The sequence below is a fragment of the Vanacampus margaritifer genome, chromosome 9 (assembly GCF_051991255.1).
Source record: "Vanacampus margaritifer isolate UIUO_Vmar chromosome 9, RoL_Vmar_1.0, whole genome shotgun sequence".
Classification (NCBI taxonomy): domain Eukaryota; kingdom Metazoa; phylum Chordata; class Actinopteri; order Syngnathiformes; family Syngnathidae; genus Vanacampus; species Vanacampus margaritifer.
The window spans coordinates 27753746-27771317 of record NC_135440.1 but is presented as its reverse complement, the minus strand read 5'-3'; the positions used below and the strand labels follow the sequence as shown (position 1 = coordinate 27771317).

The window sequence follows — 17572 nt, the reverse complement described above, 5'->3', positions numbered from 1 at the left end:
GAGAAAAGGGATTTGAGTGGGTTGCAATATTTTCATTTTGGAATTTTTCTAGAGAAAACAAAACAAAAAAACAAAACGTTCCGAGGGCCTGTTTGTGTCAGACTCTCGCAATGGAGTAATTATAATGTATGTATTATTAATGATGACAACGATTATATTTATTTCTAATTTATTGAACCCTGTTTTTGATTCGCTCTCTTTTTAAGTTAAAATAAAAAGTATCATACTGCACACGAGTGTCTTGTCGTCTTTTATAAAGCGTGTATGCAAGCAATGTTGGAATTGTCAATCATTTTCATGCATTTTTATTCTGTAAGAAAAACTGCCTTATGTTTGCATATCAATCATGTTTTACTGAATAATGTTTTTTATTATATATTTTTATTATATAATAATGTATTTATTTTTTGTCGACAAGCTTTTTTGTACGAGTGTGTGTTTTGTAAGTATGCAGTCAATATTACTCATCATTCTTGTTATATATTTAAATGCTTATTATTTGTGATCTTTTCTATTTTTATTTAAAAGTGAACTATAAACCCCTGAAATTTTAAAAAGCAAAAATGTAACAGAAAACCCCTCTTGGGTTTAGTTCCCATTTTAAAATGTAATTTCATGTGTAATTCCACTTGTAACCAGAGAGAGGCGTCATTGCAAGGATTTTTAAAAAAAGACACACTGCATGAGCCAAGAGTTGTGTGTTATCTCATATATTCCTCTAAGGGAGTTGGCCGCTTATTATCATTAGTTACAGTTTTTTTTTTTTTTTTATCTCTTAATACAAAATTCTAGTTAACTGTCAGGCCTGCCATGTCCCCATTACAAAAACGTAAATAATGTTAAGTGTAAGTTTGTTTCCTAATTATGAAACATCATTAAGCAACATTTTACGTAAAGGCCATCCCTGAAGTGGGTGCTCACTGAGCTGAAGTCCCGTGTGCTCACGTGTCGCTCAAGTTAACGAGTTGCAGTGGTGACAAAAATGACAGCAGTTAGTGAGGCTTTAGTTGAGTTGAGGACATCTCCAGCGTGGACACAGCTGCACACATCTGCGGCCGCTGTGGGGACAAACGGATTGGGGTGTCGGTCGGTCTTTCTCAAATGTCTGTCTGTCTGCCTGTCTGCCTGTCTGCCTGCCTGTCTGCCTGTCTGCCTGTCTGCCTGTCTGCCTGCCTGTGTGTCCTCGGAGCGGAACAAAACGCGGATGTGTGTCAGCGTGGGACGCCTTGGACGTCAAGCCGCGCAGCCATCCAGCGTCACGTCCCTCCCTCTCCGTTACCCCCCCCCCCCCCCCTCCCGGCCCGTCCTCAGCGTCCTGCCTGCCCGCTTGCTTGTCTGCCTTCTCGCCCGGCCTGACCGCCCTGCGTTCGCTCGCAATCTTTTCCTTCAGGCCTGCCGTCGCCCGTGCCCGGCCACGCGCACCCAGACGGACTTCGCTGCCACACGCGAGGGCAGCCCACAAAAACGACGCATGGGAGGACAAACAACAACAACAAGCGGACAACTGTGACGGGAACAAAAAGCGGGCGCATTGCAGCATCACGCGCCGCCGCCACGCGTGGAAATCTCCACTTGATGTTTTTAACGGCCTCTTGAGGACATTTTTATCCGAAAAGTGATCTTGAACTTTCGCTTTGGGCGAAGATGTAAAGAGCCTGCGTGTGCAAATCTTGAGCTGGGACACATTTCATTCAGCGGGACCGTTAGCTCGCTCGTCTCTGTGGAGACCACACTTTTTCTTTTCTTTTTTTCTGCCAAGCCGAATTCCACATTTCCCTGCGGGAAAAAAAGAAGACGAGAAAAACAAGTAAGCTGTCGTCGTCGACCCCCCCCCCCCTTTTTCTCGGTTTGAGCAAAGTAAATCCCGTTTGTGAAGCGTTTTGCGGCGGCTTGGCATGCGAATGGCGACGACGTCATCACGCACTCACGCCAGTCCTTTAATTAGCTGAAAATAGCGGGCCTCGTGGCGATCAAACGACGCAAAATGTCTCGTAAATGTTTCAAACGTTCACATACAGTTGCTGTAAAAACACACCGTGGTCTTTTTTTTTGCTCGTATTGTGATACTCGAGCGTCGCTGTTAGCATTCTGTGTGAAAGTTAGCTTAGTAGGCTAACACACAGCTGGACGAGTAGTGACTGTTGGCAGTAATAAAAAACGAAAGCTCTTGTATATTATTTATCAAAATGTATTGATCATATACTCATCAAGTTTGAGACTCCTCACTGCCTGAGTGCTGTTAGATTCAAATTATGATTTTCTTTGTGCACATTAACAAAATAATAATACAATTTTAAAACACACACACACACAGCAATGGAATTCTTTCGTTGCCGGTCGCCCTTCATTCATACAAAGAAAATAACAAGATGAATACAGCAATTATAAATCTTGAAAGATACATTTGAAGCATATAATGTCCACAGATGCTGGCATTCGACTATTCAAGGTTGCAGCTGAAATCACAGTGTTAACGTTCAAGTAAGCAAGAATAACACATTTAGAAAAAGCTTGCACGTGTGTGGTTGACACTGACAGATTGTTCAGGAGTCTGAAGGCTTGCGGGTTGTTCTTGTGGCGAAAATGTCTTCCTGCACCGTGTGTCACATTGAAATGTCACGGCAGGTCTACAGTATTGTACCCACTTTGGGGTTCTGAGCCTGCAGTTGAGAATGACCTCCGTAAATGGTTGTAGGTGTGACATCTTACTTGTCCTGTGCCATGCGATGGACTGGCGACCAGTCCAGGATGGCTTCCAGCTCACGTCACGGCGTGTGTACGTTTGAGATAATGTCATGTTTTGTTCATCTCTGTTTGAGCCACTGTGGTTCTTGAGTACACACTTACTGTATTTACAATGAATAAATGATAGCGTTTTATGTACTAATCAAGCATGACTTACTTAAGGCGCATGATTTGTGCCATTATCCATAGGTTGCTTTCTGGAGGTGCGCGCATCTACAGGAACTGCAGGACTCAAAACGTGCTCATGAAAAATGAATAGCAGTTTATTGGCAGCCCGTCGTGTAGACTTGCAGTGAGAGTTAAGTGAATGGATTGGCTAAATAATGTACACGGACCGTTAAAAACGCTTGGCCCACAGCATGCAGTCGCAGTCGCCTTCATAGATGGTCCTTAGCGCTCCGATCTGCCTTGCGTGGAGTTTGCATGTTGTCATGGATGTAAGCTTTATTGAAGACTAAATTGGCCAGAGGTGCGAATGTTTTGTTTGCCTCCGAGCCCTCCAGTTGACTTGCAGCCAGTCCAGGTTGTCCCTTCTTGCCCAAAGTCAGATGAACGGCCGGACATTTAGAAGTCACCTTCAGTCATTGTTTAAATGTCGCTGTCACGTGACAACAAATACGGAGGGTTTGTAGCCAATTACTTTTTTAAGAAACAAGCAGCAACACTTCTTGTCCGGGGAGCGGTCGTCGGTCCACCTTCTGCTGGGTTGGCCGGGCGACTGCTGGCCGTCATCGCCAACCATCCTGACATGGAATCACAAGCTAAAGCTGGCCAAAAGTCTTCCTCTCTTCCTGTCCGAAATGAGTCATACTTTGCGCTACTACTGTATTTATAAGCCTTTAAATGAACAATGAGTCGTTCCGTTGAAGACGGATATGTTGTTGTCTGTCTCAGGTGGGTGGAGCCTCTGTGTTTTTTCTCGTCAATGAATTTCACATGCATCACATACAGTACACGCCACGCGGCACACGGTCGGTGGTGTTGTGGTGAGCAAGGTCAGACGGCACTTAAAAGGCAGACTTGGCCGCCTCCATCCAGTCGGCAGAAGACAATCAGCACGACCATATTGTGACGTCTCTCCTCTGTCTGCTCGCTGATTGAATACCCTTATCAATAATTCATCAGCTCACAAATCAGTGTTGAAAGTACGGAGGTTAACTTTGTTACGATCGCTATCTGGCGACTGCATGTCAAACGCAGGCCATTTGGTTAACAGGTCACTAAATACACCGAGAGACACTTTGACCGTCTTTGTCTGATCTCCGCATTTGCCAGCCGACAACTTTGTCAGGAATGTCCAAAATTGCGATGACGCTGGAAGGCCTGACCCGAGTTAGCGCTAATGAAGCATTTACTTGCGTGAAGCTTGCCAACCTGCCCGACGGCCACTTCAGCCCACAATGCGCGCATTCAGGCTTCGGCGGCGCTGCCGGGAAAACGCCGGCGACGCGACGGCCCATTCAGGAACACAATTTGCAAGCTGTACGGTCGGGATATCGATGATGGCGTTGGCGTCCGCATCGAACATGTTGAACAGTGTGAAGTGAAAGCTGATGTTTGCAAATGTCTGACATTGAAGAAGCACAAAGATAATCCGTCTGCGTTGAGGGAAAATGACAGAAATCAGAGAATATTTGCTGTTGAAAGGCTGAAATTGCTGGATTTGGACTCTCAGGAAAGATTTGCGCTCGGTTACTTCCTGTTTTTCATTTGTTTGAGATTCATGACCAAGAAGTGTTTTGGTTGAATACAAATATTTACCGCATTTCTGCCTGCGTTATATAACCTACGACGAGGACGTTTTGGACGTTTGTGACAATGGAAAGCACAAGAAAGCGTTTTGGAACTCGAAGGTCTCCTGTAACGTCAGTTGCTGTTCTTGGAATCATGAAAGAATTTTGTGCTCTATTTATACTTTCCATCCAAAAGTTGTTTGATGTGAGGCTTATTGTGATGCAAGTTTGCGATGTCTGCTTTTTGCCTTTCACCCGAACCCCCACCGACCCCATATACCCCCCCCCCCATCCAGCGTGCAGACGAGACGCTCTTCTCTTCTTCTCTTCTTTGTCTTTGGAAAACTTGTGCTCGCTCCGAATGATTCATGTTTGTGGACGCGCAATACGTGGAAGGTTTGCGCTGGACTCGCTCGCTCACTTTTCACTTCTGCTCGCGAGCCACACCCATTTTTGCTGTCCGTCTCAAAACTCTACAACTTGTTCATCTCCCGCCATATGGCGGCCATATGTTTACATTCCCGGCAAATACCCTAACTCAGTACCAGGTTCCATTTTGCATTGTTTAGTTTTGCTAATACTCCCGAAATGAGAGTCGTCCCCCCCCCCCCCCCCCTTCCCGATGATAGACTTTTATTTTGCAGATTTGAGGAGAACTTCCGCTGGCTGGTCTTTATAAAGAAGCTTTGTGGTGAGCAAGAGGGAGACTCACAACTTCCCGTCTCCCTCCCCCCGCCAGAGGCATCCCCAGTTTCATTGGACCTTTGAAATGGTCAGAGCCGGGTCATATGATCCGCTGGGCCAATTGGAATGTTATTCAGGGGAAGAAAAAAAAAAAAAAAAGTGCTTCCACTTGCTGAAATCAACAGATGATCTCAGCACATCAGCCCAAAAATGTCGCCTTGATTGGGAAATTCCCTTCAACATTGCTGCACTGCGCAAATGTTTTGCGTTGTTTTCCCCTCCGAGCGGTCCGACGCTTGTGTGTTCCTACCCTTTGGACTTTTCCCCTTATATGTGCTTAGAAAGTCATTTTCTTATCTGTTCTGGGTTTGATTTCTCATTTAGTGGATGTTGCGCAACATTCATGCTATTGGCTTGAAGAGTTGGCAAAATACAGTCAGTCAGCTATCCTGTCCACCACGTGTGCTGGGGTGCGAGTGGGGGGAGGGAGGGGGGGTGTCATGACTGACATGACATGAAGGGAAAAATAGACCACCATACGGTCCAGTGTTTCATGGACCGCACAGCACTCGATGCTGTCATTCCTTAAATAAGATTTTGTTGCAACGTGACTTGTGGCAACTTCAAGACATGTTTTTGCAATTTTCTCCAAAACATACAATCAGCACTTTCCACATCTCTTAACATCCTCCATTACAAATAAGTGCACACCCCAAATAATATTCCTTGAGCTGATTTTAATATCATTATTCCATTTTGAATAATCGCGTTGTTGTTTTTCAAGCTGGCCTGAACGAGTTTATTGTTGGATCTTTTGAAGTGAAACTTGTCACTGGTTCAGAAACGGCTTTCCCCGCCGAGTAGCGGAAGAAAACAAAGAGTGGAGACATGAAGAGAAAGAATCCAATTCTTAACGAGATGCTCCTCTCGAGGACGTCACACCAAAAAGGCTTCTTCTTATTTTTCCGCCACAAAAACTCATTATTTAAGAGCTGTTTAACACAATCTATAATTTAACATCTTCCATAAATAAAATCTCTTTGTAGAAACACAATGAACTTCCGTATTTTTGTCCTACCAGACGTTTTTTTAAAGGATGAAAATTCCTCTTGAGATTCTAACGCCGAAGCGTTCAATCTGGGTTGACAGTAAATTTCACTTCAGCATATTTTGCTCCGCCTCCTCAAGCATACCAAAGATGTCCGACGAAAAGCATGCTGAAAAACAATTGATATTTTGTGTTAAATCATACAATTAGCATCTTGAAGTCTGGCAAATGAAACCATTGATGGCGCCAAAGAATTTTATTTGTCTTCAAATTTGTAAACATTTTCTTGTTTTGTACCCAAAAATGAATTCTCATCCTAATGGTGATGAATATTTCCTTTATAAGTGAGCGTAAATATACGGCAACAACTAACTTACAAGTTTCAGTGTTTTTTCAAGCTGCGTGTTTCCGAGGCCGTCGAGGGAGCGGACAATTCCGCGCACCAAGAGGGGGGAACCCTTAACTGATTAGCGGCGGGGACGGAAACGCTTCACGGACTTGATCATTTACAGATGACGAACAGATCTTCCATTGTCGCGCGCCAGCCGGCCGATGAGTCACGATCCCTCGCACGCTGCTTCCCCTTTCACGCTGCCACGCCCTCAAACCGTCGGGGTGCGCTGCGTCGAGGGGCCGAGGGATGTGCTGCTGGAAAGCATGAATGTCAAGTTGCGCCGCCTGTGAGTCGCGTTCCCTCGCGCGGGCCTCCGAGGCGCGGCGGGGCGCGGCCTTCGGGCCGGCGCTCATTCTTGAAATGACTTTTGTGCCAACTGTGCCCGGCGTCACGCGCGTCCGCTCGTGAAGCCGCCGCCGCGTTGGCAGGCGTGGTGATTCCTGCGTCTTGCGTTGCAGGATGCTGTCGGAGCTGAGCGCCCGCTTCTGGCAGGAGCGGCTGTGGTTTCCGGAAGGTCTGGGCTGGGCCGACCTGGAGGACCGGGACGGGCGCGTCTACGCCAAAGCCAGCGACTTGTGGGCGGCGCTTCCCATCGCCATCTTATTCCTCATCGTGCGGCAGCTCTTTGAACGGTCCGTTTGTGTTTCTTCATCTGCAGAGCTGCTCAAGTCATGTGACTCGTTTCTTTCCGACCATTCTTGACTCCCCAAAATGATGCTAATAGCGGCAGAAGCGTGGAACTGTCAGAAAGTCAGAAACAATGTTTATTGTAAACGTTTATGATTTATTATTATGTCTGCAGTACAGTACATCATTTCTTAAGGTTCAACATTTTTCCCATAATGCAACGGGGTATTGACTTGGGCATGTGCAAGTACGTAATACTTTGTGGCATTATTCGAAAAGATGCTATGTTTGTAGCCTGCAAGTACATTGGGACGTATTTGCCAGTGTTTGTTCAAATAGAGCTGTGCAATTAATCATAATTAAATCACAATTTCAATTATTACACACCACAATTGCAAAATCGGCATCATCGTAAACAAAAATAAAAGATTATTCATACTAATTCTGAGTAGTTTACATTTATATATTTGCACTTTTTTTTACTTTAAAATGACAAATTTCATAAATCTTGTTTGGTCCAAAAGGAACTTGCATAATTATAGTGTTTGTCGTCATATTTTTTACATTTTCTTGTTTTGTACCAAAAAACAAATGATGGTCCTAATCGTGATTGCAATTATTACCAAATCAATCGTGGTTAATATTTTCTTCATAATCGAACATCCCTCGATTCAAAACATATTTCAATAGGTTCGAACGTACTTGCCAGTCAAAACGATTTACTCCACAATGGCAGTTCCACGCTTTATGTCATTGCCATGATTTTTATATTTCCTGCAATTATATTTGTCAGTCTGGCGGCGAGTGTTTATTTTTTTTCCCAACGCATTCACGTTACTACAGTAATTCCTCGTTTATTTACGTTCTCTAAACAGACAAAATTCACAAAGTAGCGACCATATACTTATTTGATTATTCATCCATATTTCAAAAATGTATTGGGTTTTATATGTATGTGAAGCCGCAGGTGTTTTTGTCCTATTGGTTTTGCCATCCTCACTTTTTACAATTGCGTATCTGTGACTGAATGCGTGTGACTTGAAAGGGCGGGGCTTGGCCTGTTGAGGGTCGTCTTGTTTCCTGATAGGTTGCCCTTTTATTTTTATCCTTCATGCAAATGTTCTCGCTCTGTATGATTAGTAAATGACCAATTATGGTGTCCCTCATGGTGCTCTCCTGGGGCCACCACCATTTTCCTCTTTCAGGATGGTGGCGACGCCTTTGGCTTCTCTACTCGGGGTCAAAGAAACAGTACGGCTCAGGGTGCCTCACAACCCCACGCTGGAGTCCTACTACTGCAAAGTTAGCAAAAACCCCACACAGGTACAGAAGACGTCCGAAGACGTCGGCCGGCGTCTTTGACCTCCAAACGTTAATAATCGGCGCTTTTTGCACAATTGCAGCTTTCACTTGCCAGCCTTTGCAAGCAGACGGGCTGCTCGGAACGACAAGCGCAACGCTGGTTTCGAAGACGGAGGAATCAGGACAGGCCCAGTTTGCTGAAAAAGTTCCGAGAGGCCAGGTAAGCGCGCGCTTGCGGCCGACATGTCACGGGTGGTCACGTTGCTCGCCGCGGCGTTCCGAGCAGCTGCCATTCATGTGTCACTCGACGCTGTAAGAGCACATTTCTGCCGGCAAAAGTAGCGCTCTATTTTTAGCCCGCACATGCTACAAAACCTCCGAGTACCTTTTGCTCAACACGCGCAATCATCAGCCACACAATCGCCGCTCACACTTATGTTCGGGTGTGATCGTTTAGAGAAGCGGAAGCACAGTTTAACAAAAAAAACAAAAAAAGTTGCAAAACTGACAAGGCAGTCATAATGAAACTAAAAAACAAAACGATGAACATTGAAACGAAAAACAAGCGATAATATTCACAGACAATATTCGATTATTCTCAAAGTGTTGGAGACATTATTTAGGAACTGGCCCTTTAAGTGGCAAGTATGACCCCAGTCGATTTGTGTGTGCGTGCGCGCGTGCATGAGACTGCATGTCGGTCACTCACTGTCGTGTGTCCGGCTCGGGGGGGTCACAACGTGTCTGAATCCAGCCATTGTGTGACGCACACGCACAACAAGCCGCATTGTGTCTTTCCGTCCGTTTCGGCTTCCCTTTTTTTTTACCCATGTCGGACCCATGTCCCCTTTTTGCCCCCTTTTTGTCCATCTGTGCCACTTGATGCTGCAGGACGTTTGTGTTTCCGCATTTTTCCATTCATGCGCAAAATTTCTTGCATGTCGTGAGGATTGTTGACACCTTCAAAGAGCCTCTAAAGCGAAATGAGAGATTTGTTTTTAAAATACACGATACATTTTTGAAGTTGTTAAACAAAAAGGGGCAAAGACTCCGCATGAATTTCCCCTCTTTGCGTAAGTGTTGGCTCACTTGTAGCGGTAGAAAAAGAAATACAAGAAGCAAGAGAAACCGACGGACACACTTGCAGACGTGTTGCCCAACACGACAGGAGGAGGATCAATCGTGTGATTGGAAATCGGGGCCAATGTTCAATATTGATTTTTTGGGGGTGAAAGTTAACAATAAAATATTTGATTTGCTTTACTTCTGTGTTGATATTCCTTCTGATCGGATGAAAAAAGTAGGTTGCAATTGAGGAAAATGTGATTTTTCTTTGTTTCTTTTTGTTGCTCTTCGATTATGGAAAAAATAATCATCACGATTATTTTGGTAATAATTCAAATACAATCATTTTTGGGATACAAAACAAGAAAATGTTTAAACATTTAAAAATATGAAGACAAATACAATTATTTTCAACACTCTACAGTAATTATGTAAGTTCCTTTTGGAGCAAACAAGATTTATTAATCATTTTAAAATAAATAAAAAATGTGACTTATGTCATTTTTGTTTATGTCGATTTTGTGATTATGGAGTGTAATAATTGAAATTGTAATTGAATTTCAATTAATTGCACAGCCCTATTGGATCGGGTATTAATCCAAATCAGCTCACTCGGACTCGGGTGCAAATAAAAGTGTGATTGACTTTGACCCCAAGGAAGTCAAACTGCCTGATTGCCTGTGTGTGCGCGCGTACCTTTTGTCGTTGCCTTGCAAGTCGTGTGTGTGTGCGTGTTTGGAAATGTGCCCCCCCCCCATTGACTGAGCAGAAAGTGTGTTTGTATGTGTGTGTGTTCTCTTGCAGTTGGAGATTTACCTTTTACCTTCTTGCTTTCATTGCTGGCCTGGCCGCACTCATCGACGTGAGTATTATCAACGCCCCCCCCTCCCCCCCCCATCTTCTCCCTCCTCCCTCATTCACGTTCTCAGTTTGATTTTTGCGCTCCTTCTTGCAGAAACCTTGGCTGTATGACGTGCAGGAGATGTGGCGAGGCTTCCCCGTGCTGGTACGTCTCCCGAAAGGAAATCGCACTTTTAGGATCACACGTTCCATCCCATGTGAATTTGCCAGGGATTCATCACATCTCACGCTAACGAGTTGAGGGTTACTACGACGCGAGGTTTCCTCACGAGGTGGCCACATTTGTTTGTTTTTTTGACGAGAGGCCTTTATTTGTGCAAGTGCTTTTTTTTGGAGGAATTCTATTGGAATTGATGAAGCGGCAGTTTGGAATGAAATGCAAAAAGGCCAATGCAGGAATTGCACGTAGTTGATTTTTAAAATGAATTGTTTTCTTCTGGTTTCCGGGTTAAGGCCGATTGTCATGCCTTGAGATACCAGTTTAATCTGATTGAATCATTTGAGTAATAATAATAATTGAATTCATTTGATTTTGAGTGAATTCATCTTAACTCTTTGACTGCCAGACGTTTTCAGAAAAGGGATGATGCCGTGGGTGCCAGCCGATTTTAAGCATTTTGACTGATCTTTCAAGGTCCATAGAAAATTATGTGTTTGGACTATGGAAACACACATACTACCAAAAAAAGATTGGACTCTCATCTTTCATCAGAAAAAAAAAAAGTTTGTTTCTACCTTATTCCGTTTTTCAGTAATCCACAATAGAAAATGGTTAGTTTCACCTCTGTTTTGAAACAAACGTCTTTTAACGTCTTTGGCACTCCTCCATAGGATTTTACTAAACGTTATTTAACGTTTTTGGCAGTCAAAGAGTTAAAGTGGAAATGAAATGTGAAAAAGAAAGCAAAACCGCATGAAGGGTCAAAACCTTGATGAAAACATTTGCAGTCCGAATACTAGACATGTCGTGATGTTGTTAAGTAATTGGAGGACGTCACCGCATTCTGTTTTAATGTTGTTGTTTTCTCCTCTTTGAAAACCGACCAAGCAGCTTGAACGTGGATTTGTTTCTCTTCCTCAGACTTTGCTGCCATCTCAGTATTGGTACTACATGATCGAACTGGGCTTCTACGCCTCGCTGCTCTTCAGCGTGGCCTCCGACGTCAAACGCAAAGTCAGTAGAAGGCAAAAATCGAAGCACGTTCCGCACAATCTTTTTGCCATCTGGCCTGCGTGTGTGCGTGGACTTTGGACTGTTGTGGCACGTGTGTGGACTTTGCTCAACGTGTGTCAGCTGAGTGAAAATCCTGCCAAAGAGGCACAAAAGCGCTTTTAAGCGCGCGGACGTGGAAAGCGTGTCAAAGCGTTGCGATGCCTCTTTCAGGACTTCAAGGAGCAGATCGTCCACCACGTGGCAACCATCCTGCTCATCAGCTTCTCGTGGTGCGTCAACTACATCCGTGCCGGGACGCTCATCATGCTGGTGCACGACTCGTCCGATTACCTCCTGGAGGTAAACGCGCAATTCGACAAAGCAACAAAGGAAATGTTGTGTTGAGCTTCTCAAGCCGATTGTGACCTCAACACGGACGTGACACTGCCCCCCAGTGGACGAAATGTCAACTGTTTTCCCCACTCACTCTCTCGCTCCAGTCTGCCAAGATGTTCAACTATGCCGGCTGGCGAAATGCGTGCAATTACATCTTCATCGTCTTCGCCGGAGTCTTCATCGTCACTCGACTCGCCATCTTCCCCTTCCGGTACCGTTCACAATTGCACACTTGGGTCACTTTGATGTTCTGCAACTTGAATGTATTAAACACGCAAAAGAAGAAAGAAAAAAAAAACAATTCATCAATGAGACTTTGCCTCATGAGTGACCGGGCTCATCAATTCTTTTGAGGTAGAGTTTTTAAATCGATCATTTGACATCCGAGTGGATAGTGGCATTGAACTCCACTCAAGTCCAGTGAAATGTTCTTCAAGAGACCTTAAGCTCTTATTATTGTCAAACTAAAAAAAGAGAGAGAATTACACTTTGCATATTTAAAACCACCAAACAATTCCTTAAGATTTGCCTGCTAGCTTAATGCTTTATTCTTTATTTATTCTCTTTTCTTGGTTAGGATGTCCTGATGAGCTTCCACAAAGTGGTCGCTGGTCCTCAAATCATGACTTCAACAAAAACATCCAAAGTTTAAAATGACTCTATGTAGTAAAAGTGAGAACGCTAAACAAAAACAGTATTCAACAGATAAAGTCGACACAAACAGCCATACAAAATGTACGAAAAAGATCAAATCGAATGCAATTGCAGGCGCATACAATAGCTCTTTGACTGCCAAAAACGTTAAATAACGTTTAGTAAAATCCTATGGAGGAGTGCCAAAGACGTTAAAAGACGTTTGTTTCAAAACAGAGGTGAAACTAACCATTTTCTATTGTTGATTACTGAAAAACGGAATAAGGTAGAAACAAACTTTTTTTTCTGATGAAAGATGAGAGTCCAATCTTTCATTTGGTAGTATGTGTGCTTCCATAGTCCAAACACATAATTTTCTATGGACCTTGAAAGATCAGTCAAAATGCTTAAAATCGGCTGGCACCCACGGCATCCCTTTTCTGAAAATGTCTGGCAGTCAAAGAGTTAATAAATGCAATTGCATGGCTCGCCCAATTCTGAGGAAGTCACTAGTTCATGTGTAATGTATATTTTGATAACATTTTGAAAGATGATTCGCTGCATTCCAAGCTAATGCTAACAAATCATGGAAATTGACATGCTAAAGTGGACGGCAAACTTTGCATGACACTGCATATGAAATGAAATGTTTTGATGGTAACGATACGGCGTGTGCGGCGTGTGCGGCGTGTGCAGGATCATCTACTGCACTTGGGTTTACCCCGTCACCCTCTACGAGCCCTTCTTTGGCTACTACTTCTTCAACGGTCTCCTGATGGTGCTGCAGTGTCTTCACATCTTCTGGGCCGTTCTCATCATACGGATTGCCGTCCGCTTCCTCACCAACAATGTAAGAAGGACACTTTTGGTGGCTCGTTCTTGTTGTTCTAAATACACCAGACGAAGAAGATAATTGCTGTTTTTCACCATTTCACTTTTCCTGATTCTTTTTTAGGGCGTCGCCCCTCCCCACTATTTAAGAACTTGGACCTGGTGGTTATGCAGCACAATTGCAATGTGAACTTAGCTACGATTACACCCCACAAATTGATCTTCCTTCTAGATAGTAAGGGGGCGTGGCCACTTTATAGAGCGCCTCATTGTTGGCTGTGAGTGTGCGCAAGTCACACACAGATAGAAAGGGCAACAAGGGCGGGTGGGGGCATTTTTATTTGCCACAGTCTGCGAAAGGACAGGGGCTTCACGCTGGCTAGGCTGCTTTAGAGCGCCTCATTGTCACGGTGAGGAAACGTGTGACGATTTCACACATGCACAGCATTTGAAAGCAGAGAGTGCTGATGGATTTTTCACATGACGTGAAGCCTCATTTTATATACTTAAATTGCCAGGGTTGATTCATCGATGGATCAGAATTGACCCCTCCCCTATTTAATAGTGATTCAGTAACTTCTCGGAATGATTCAGCACTTGGCCAGTAGAGGGCGCTTTTGTAGCCCATGTGCGCAAAAAAGTTATTCTTGTGGAAATTTCTAGATGTTTTGTTGCTCAAACATTTAATAAATACTTTGGCAAAGGGTACTCATAATTATTTGTGTAGTCCTTCTTACTGAATCAACAGATTCAATTGAATTTGTTCAAATATTCAATATTTAACAAATATTAATAAATAAATCATATTTAAACATTCCCAAAAATATTGAATCACGATTTCAAGAATTTAAATTTCATAGGAAAATTCTTAAGGGTGCATTTTGCCGTTTAAAAAGGTCGTATTTCAGCTTTTTCGACATCATGCATGCTCCACCAATGCCCGGATGAGTACGAAGAGCCCCGACTGCACCTATCAGCTGAAATCTTCCCTTTAAAGTAGAGTGTGCGGACCCTGCACACTCCACAGTTTCTTTGGGGAGGGGAGCGGCATTTTTATGACCTCATTTGAAGTCATGTCTTCGATCGTGCATGTACTCGCACCCGCACCATGAACGAGCCTGACACACATGCTGCAGTTACGCTTTGGGCCAGAGGTGGCAGTCGCGAGTAAAAGAGTGACAAACTGCACAAAGATCCTTTAACAATACCTGGCCTATTTTATGTGGTGTGTCAATTTGAGAAGATTTTCACTTTTCAGGAATTTTAACTTGTTTTCAATCCTCCAAAATTTTATCAAATATCAATTACGTAGAAAACGTCATCAGGTTATTTTGGCCTTCAGCTCACTGACCATCATCACGCTCACATACGCTGATTTCTATTGGCAGGAAAAAGTGGACGACGAGCGGAGCGACAAGGATGAGACGGACGAGTCCGACGAGGAGGAAGAGGACGACGTTCCAAATGTCCCAAAAGCAAACGGGCCGCTGCAGAACGGCCACGCGGTGTACAACAACAACCACAGCAAGGCGGAATGACGGCGAGGACGACGTGCGCGCCGCAAGGACTCGTAACGGGGCGGCGGCGGCGGCAGCGGCGGGAGGCACGCAGTGACAAAGAGGGAGATGCAAATTTGGCAGTTACCTTTGCACAGCACGACAACACACACCTTCATTTGTACAAAGCCAAACCAACACAGCAGGAAGCGGCGGCACGTTCTTCGTCTTGATGACGACGCGGGTCCGCACGCGTTCTCACTGGAGACAGGGACGAAACTGGAGAGGAGGGAGGGGGGAGCGACCGCGCCACGTCCTCCGTAGCTTTCCTCGCTCCAACTGTTGCGTGCCTTACAGCCGGCTAACGGCTTCTTTCAACAAACAAAACAAAAACAAAACCCGCCATTTTACAACCCGACGCTTTCTTTGTTTTCGCTTTGTGCTTCAACTGAAAGTGAACAAATGGAGCATCCCTTTTATGAAAGGAGAAGACGGGGCATTGATTTTCCTCAATTGTGTCTATGCAACGAGCTATTGCGATGCCTTTGCACAAGCCCACACTTCCTCTTGTTTTCATTTCTTTGTATTTTTTCAACTTTGTGCCTCACAATTTCCGTGTACGTAGCTTGGGACGCTTTGGTTCACTTCCAATTCCACGAGAAAAGGATTTCCTAAGCATACCGTGTTTCCTCAAATAATGTCTGCCCCTCAAATAGTCCAATCATGCGCCACAGGAAGTCACCAGCTTCCTCATCCTCTTATGACAAATCAAGCGGATTTCGTGGCCCAATTAGCGGCCAGATACGTCGTCCACTTCTGACAACCAACTCTTAAATAAATAAAGAAGCCATGCTGCAATTATTTGAAGAGTGCATCAAACAATTCATTTCCATCTCATTTTGAGAGAGAGAAAATCCTCCAAATTGGATGCAATGCACAAATGGTTTCATGGCTTCATTTGGACAGCAAAGTGACAGTCGTTAAGGTTGCTCGTTGGAGGCAAAATGGATTGAAATGTCTTTGTGATGGAGGAAAGGACGGCCATCCCATTCCAAAGTCTTGCTGCAGGAAGCGATGCCGATGAAGCCTGCTCAAAACCTCAACATCCGTTTCATGCCCAGAATGAACGAGAATATTCACAAGCATCCAAAAATAATCACAAGCACCTCGACCCGCATACATGAAGACTACATACGGCAGCGCGCTATTGCAGCCTTGCTAATAGCCGTGCTTTTGAGGCGGCCATCTTGGTAGGGGCGACATTCCCATCGAGAGTAAGTCGTTACTTGCTCATTTCTCAACCAATTTCATGGGTTTAACTTTTTTGTCATTGCCAAAACATGTGCTATCAGTAAAGAGCATTTAAGAAAAATCACATTTTTACCCCTGAAAGTTTCCTGCTCGTAATTGTACGGGTGATATGAACAAGCATATTTCAGCAGCACAACGTGCAAGAATCGCTTACAACGTTGCCCCTCCTAGCTTAGCGCCGTCATCGGCATGCATCTCAAATATGTGCTATTTGTGGGAACACAGTATGCCGAGCGATGTTTGAAACCCGTTGACGGAACCACAGCTTTGAATGTTTGTCTCGTTTTTCTTTCTTTCTGCCATTTACTGAAACGAGTGGAACCTTCCTCATTTTAGAGACCACTGCCGAGTTGCTCGGGTAATGTTAATGAACATTTTGTACATGAAAAGAGTGTTGAAGTGTGATATTTGATGTTGCCAGGAGGTCATTATCACAAAGCCATGTTTTGTTATGCTTTAATGTTTGTCAAGTGCCTTATTTGTCATTTATGGGACATTCCCTCTCCTCTCAGCTTGTCCCGGTACTTCTCGGTCTCTGCCTCCCTTTTCACACCACGAGCAGCATGTCATCCCTCATCACTCACTTTCCTCCTCCCTCATTCCGCCGCCACCTACCTTTTCTTCCTCTTCTTCTTTCCTTATCAACTAACCTCAACCGACCAACCAGCAAGCTTTCATCTTCAACTTCTTCCTCCAGTCACGCAGAAGCAACAGCTGGGTCCAGATTACAGTGTTATTTTTGGTTAAATGACGCAGAAGTATTGTTCATAATAAAAGCAAAAGATTACAAATCACAGCGACAAACTCGGACGTCTTGTAGTCTTTCTTACTGAAGCACTAGAAGCAAATGACACATTAAAATAAAGGTTGATTTCTAAGTTTTTTATATTCCATAAAGAATTATGTCACATGCATTCATTTGTTTAGCCTCTTTTGTTTGAATTGCTCCTCTTTCCAAAGTCTCAGAGCGAGGGAAGGATTTCTTTTCTTCTCGGGTCCTCTATGTCGGTCCAATTCTGTGTGTCATCACATTGCATATATTTGGTCAGTTCAAATTAAGAAGAATTGACTTATGTTCTGGTGTGTGGCGCCACCACTTGTGTGTGTTCAAATAGCCAAACGATGATAACCATTATTTGTTAGCATTAAACAAGCAGGGGCTGCTGCTGCAAAAAAAAAAGAGAGAAAAAAAAGTGGCAAAGCCTGTTTAAATATCTCTACATTCTATTTCACTATGTCAGCGTTATTTTTTCCTATTTAAAAAACAAAACAAATTACAGGCGTTCTTTTTTG

The 17572-nt window shown here is 44.0% G+C and overlaps 1 protein-coding gene across 1 annotated transcript; it reads left to right on the top strand.

Annotated features, from left to right (window-relative positions):
- The first annotated feature begins 1248 nt into the window (after window positions 1-1248).
- On the top strand, window positions 1249-17083 carry cers2b (ceramide synthase 2b). The gene is made up of 11 exons (XM_077576321.1): window positions 1249-1807; window positions 7063-7236; window positions 8437-8554; window positions 8635-8753; window positions 10403-10460; window positions 10554-10604; window positions 11541-11633; window positions 11844-11972; window positions 12113-12219; window positions 13338-13491; window positions 14861-17083. Exons 2-11 carry the CDS (start codon window positions 7064-7066, stop codon window positions 15008-15010), a joined length of 1152 nt encoding a protein of 383 aa, XP_077432447.1. The 5' UTR covers window positions 1249-1807; window position 7063; the 3' UTR covers window positions 15011-17083.
- Window positions 17084-17572: the final 489 nt, after the last annotated feature.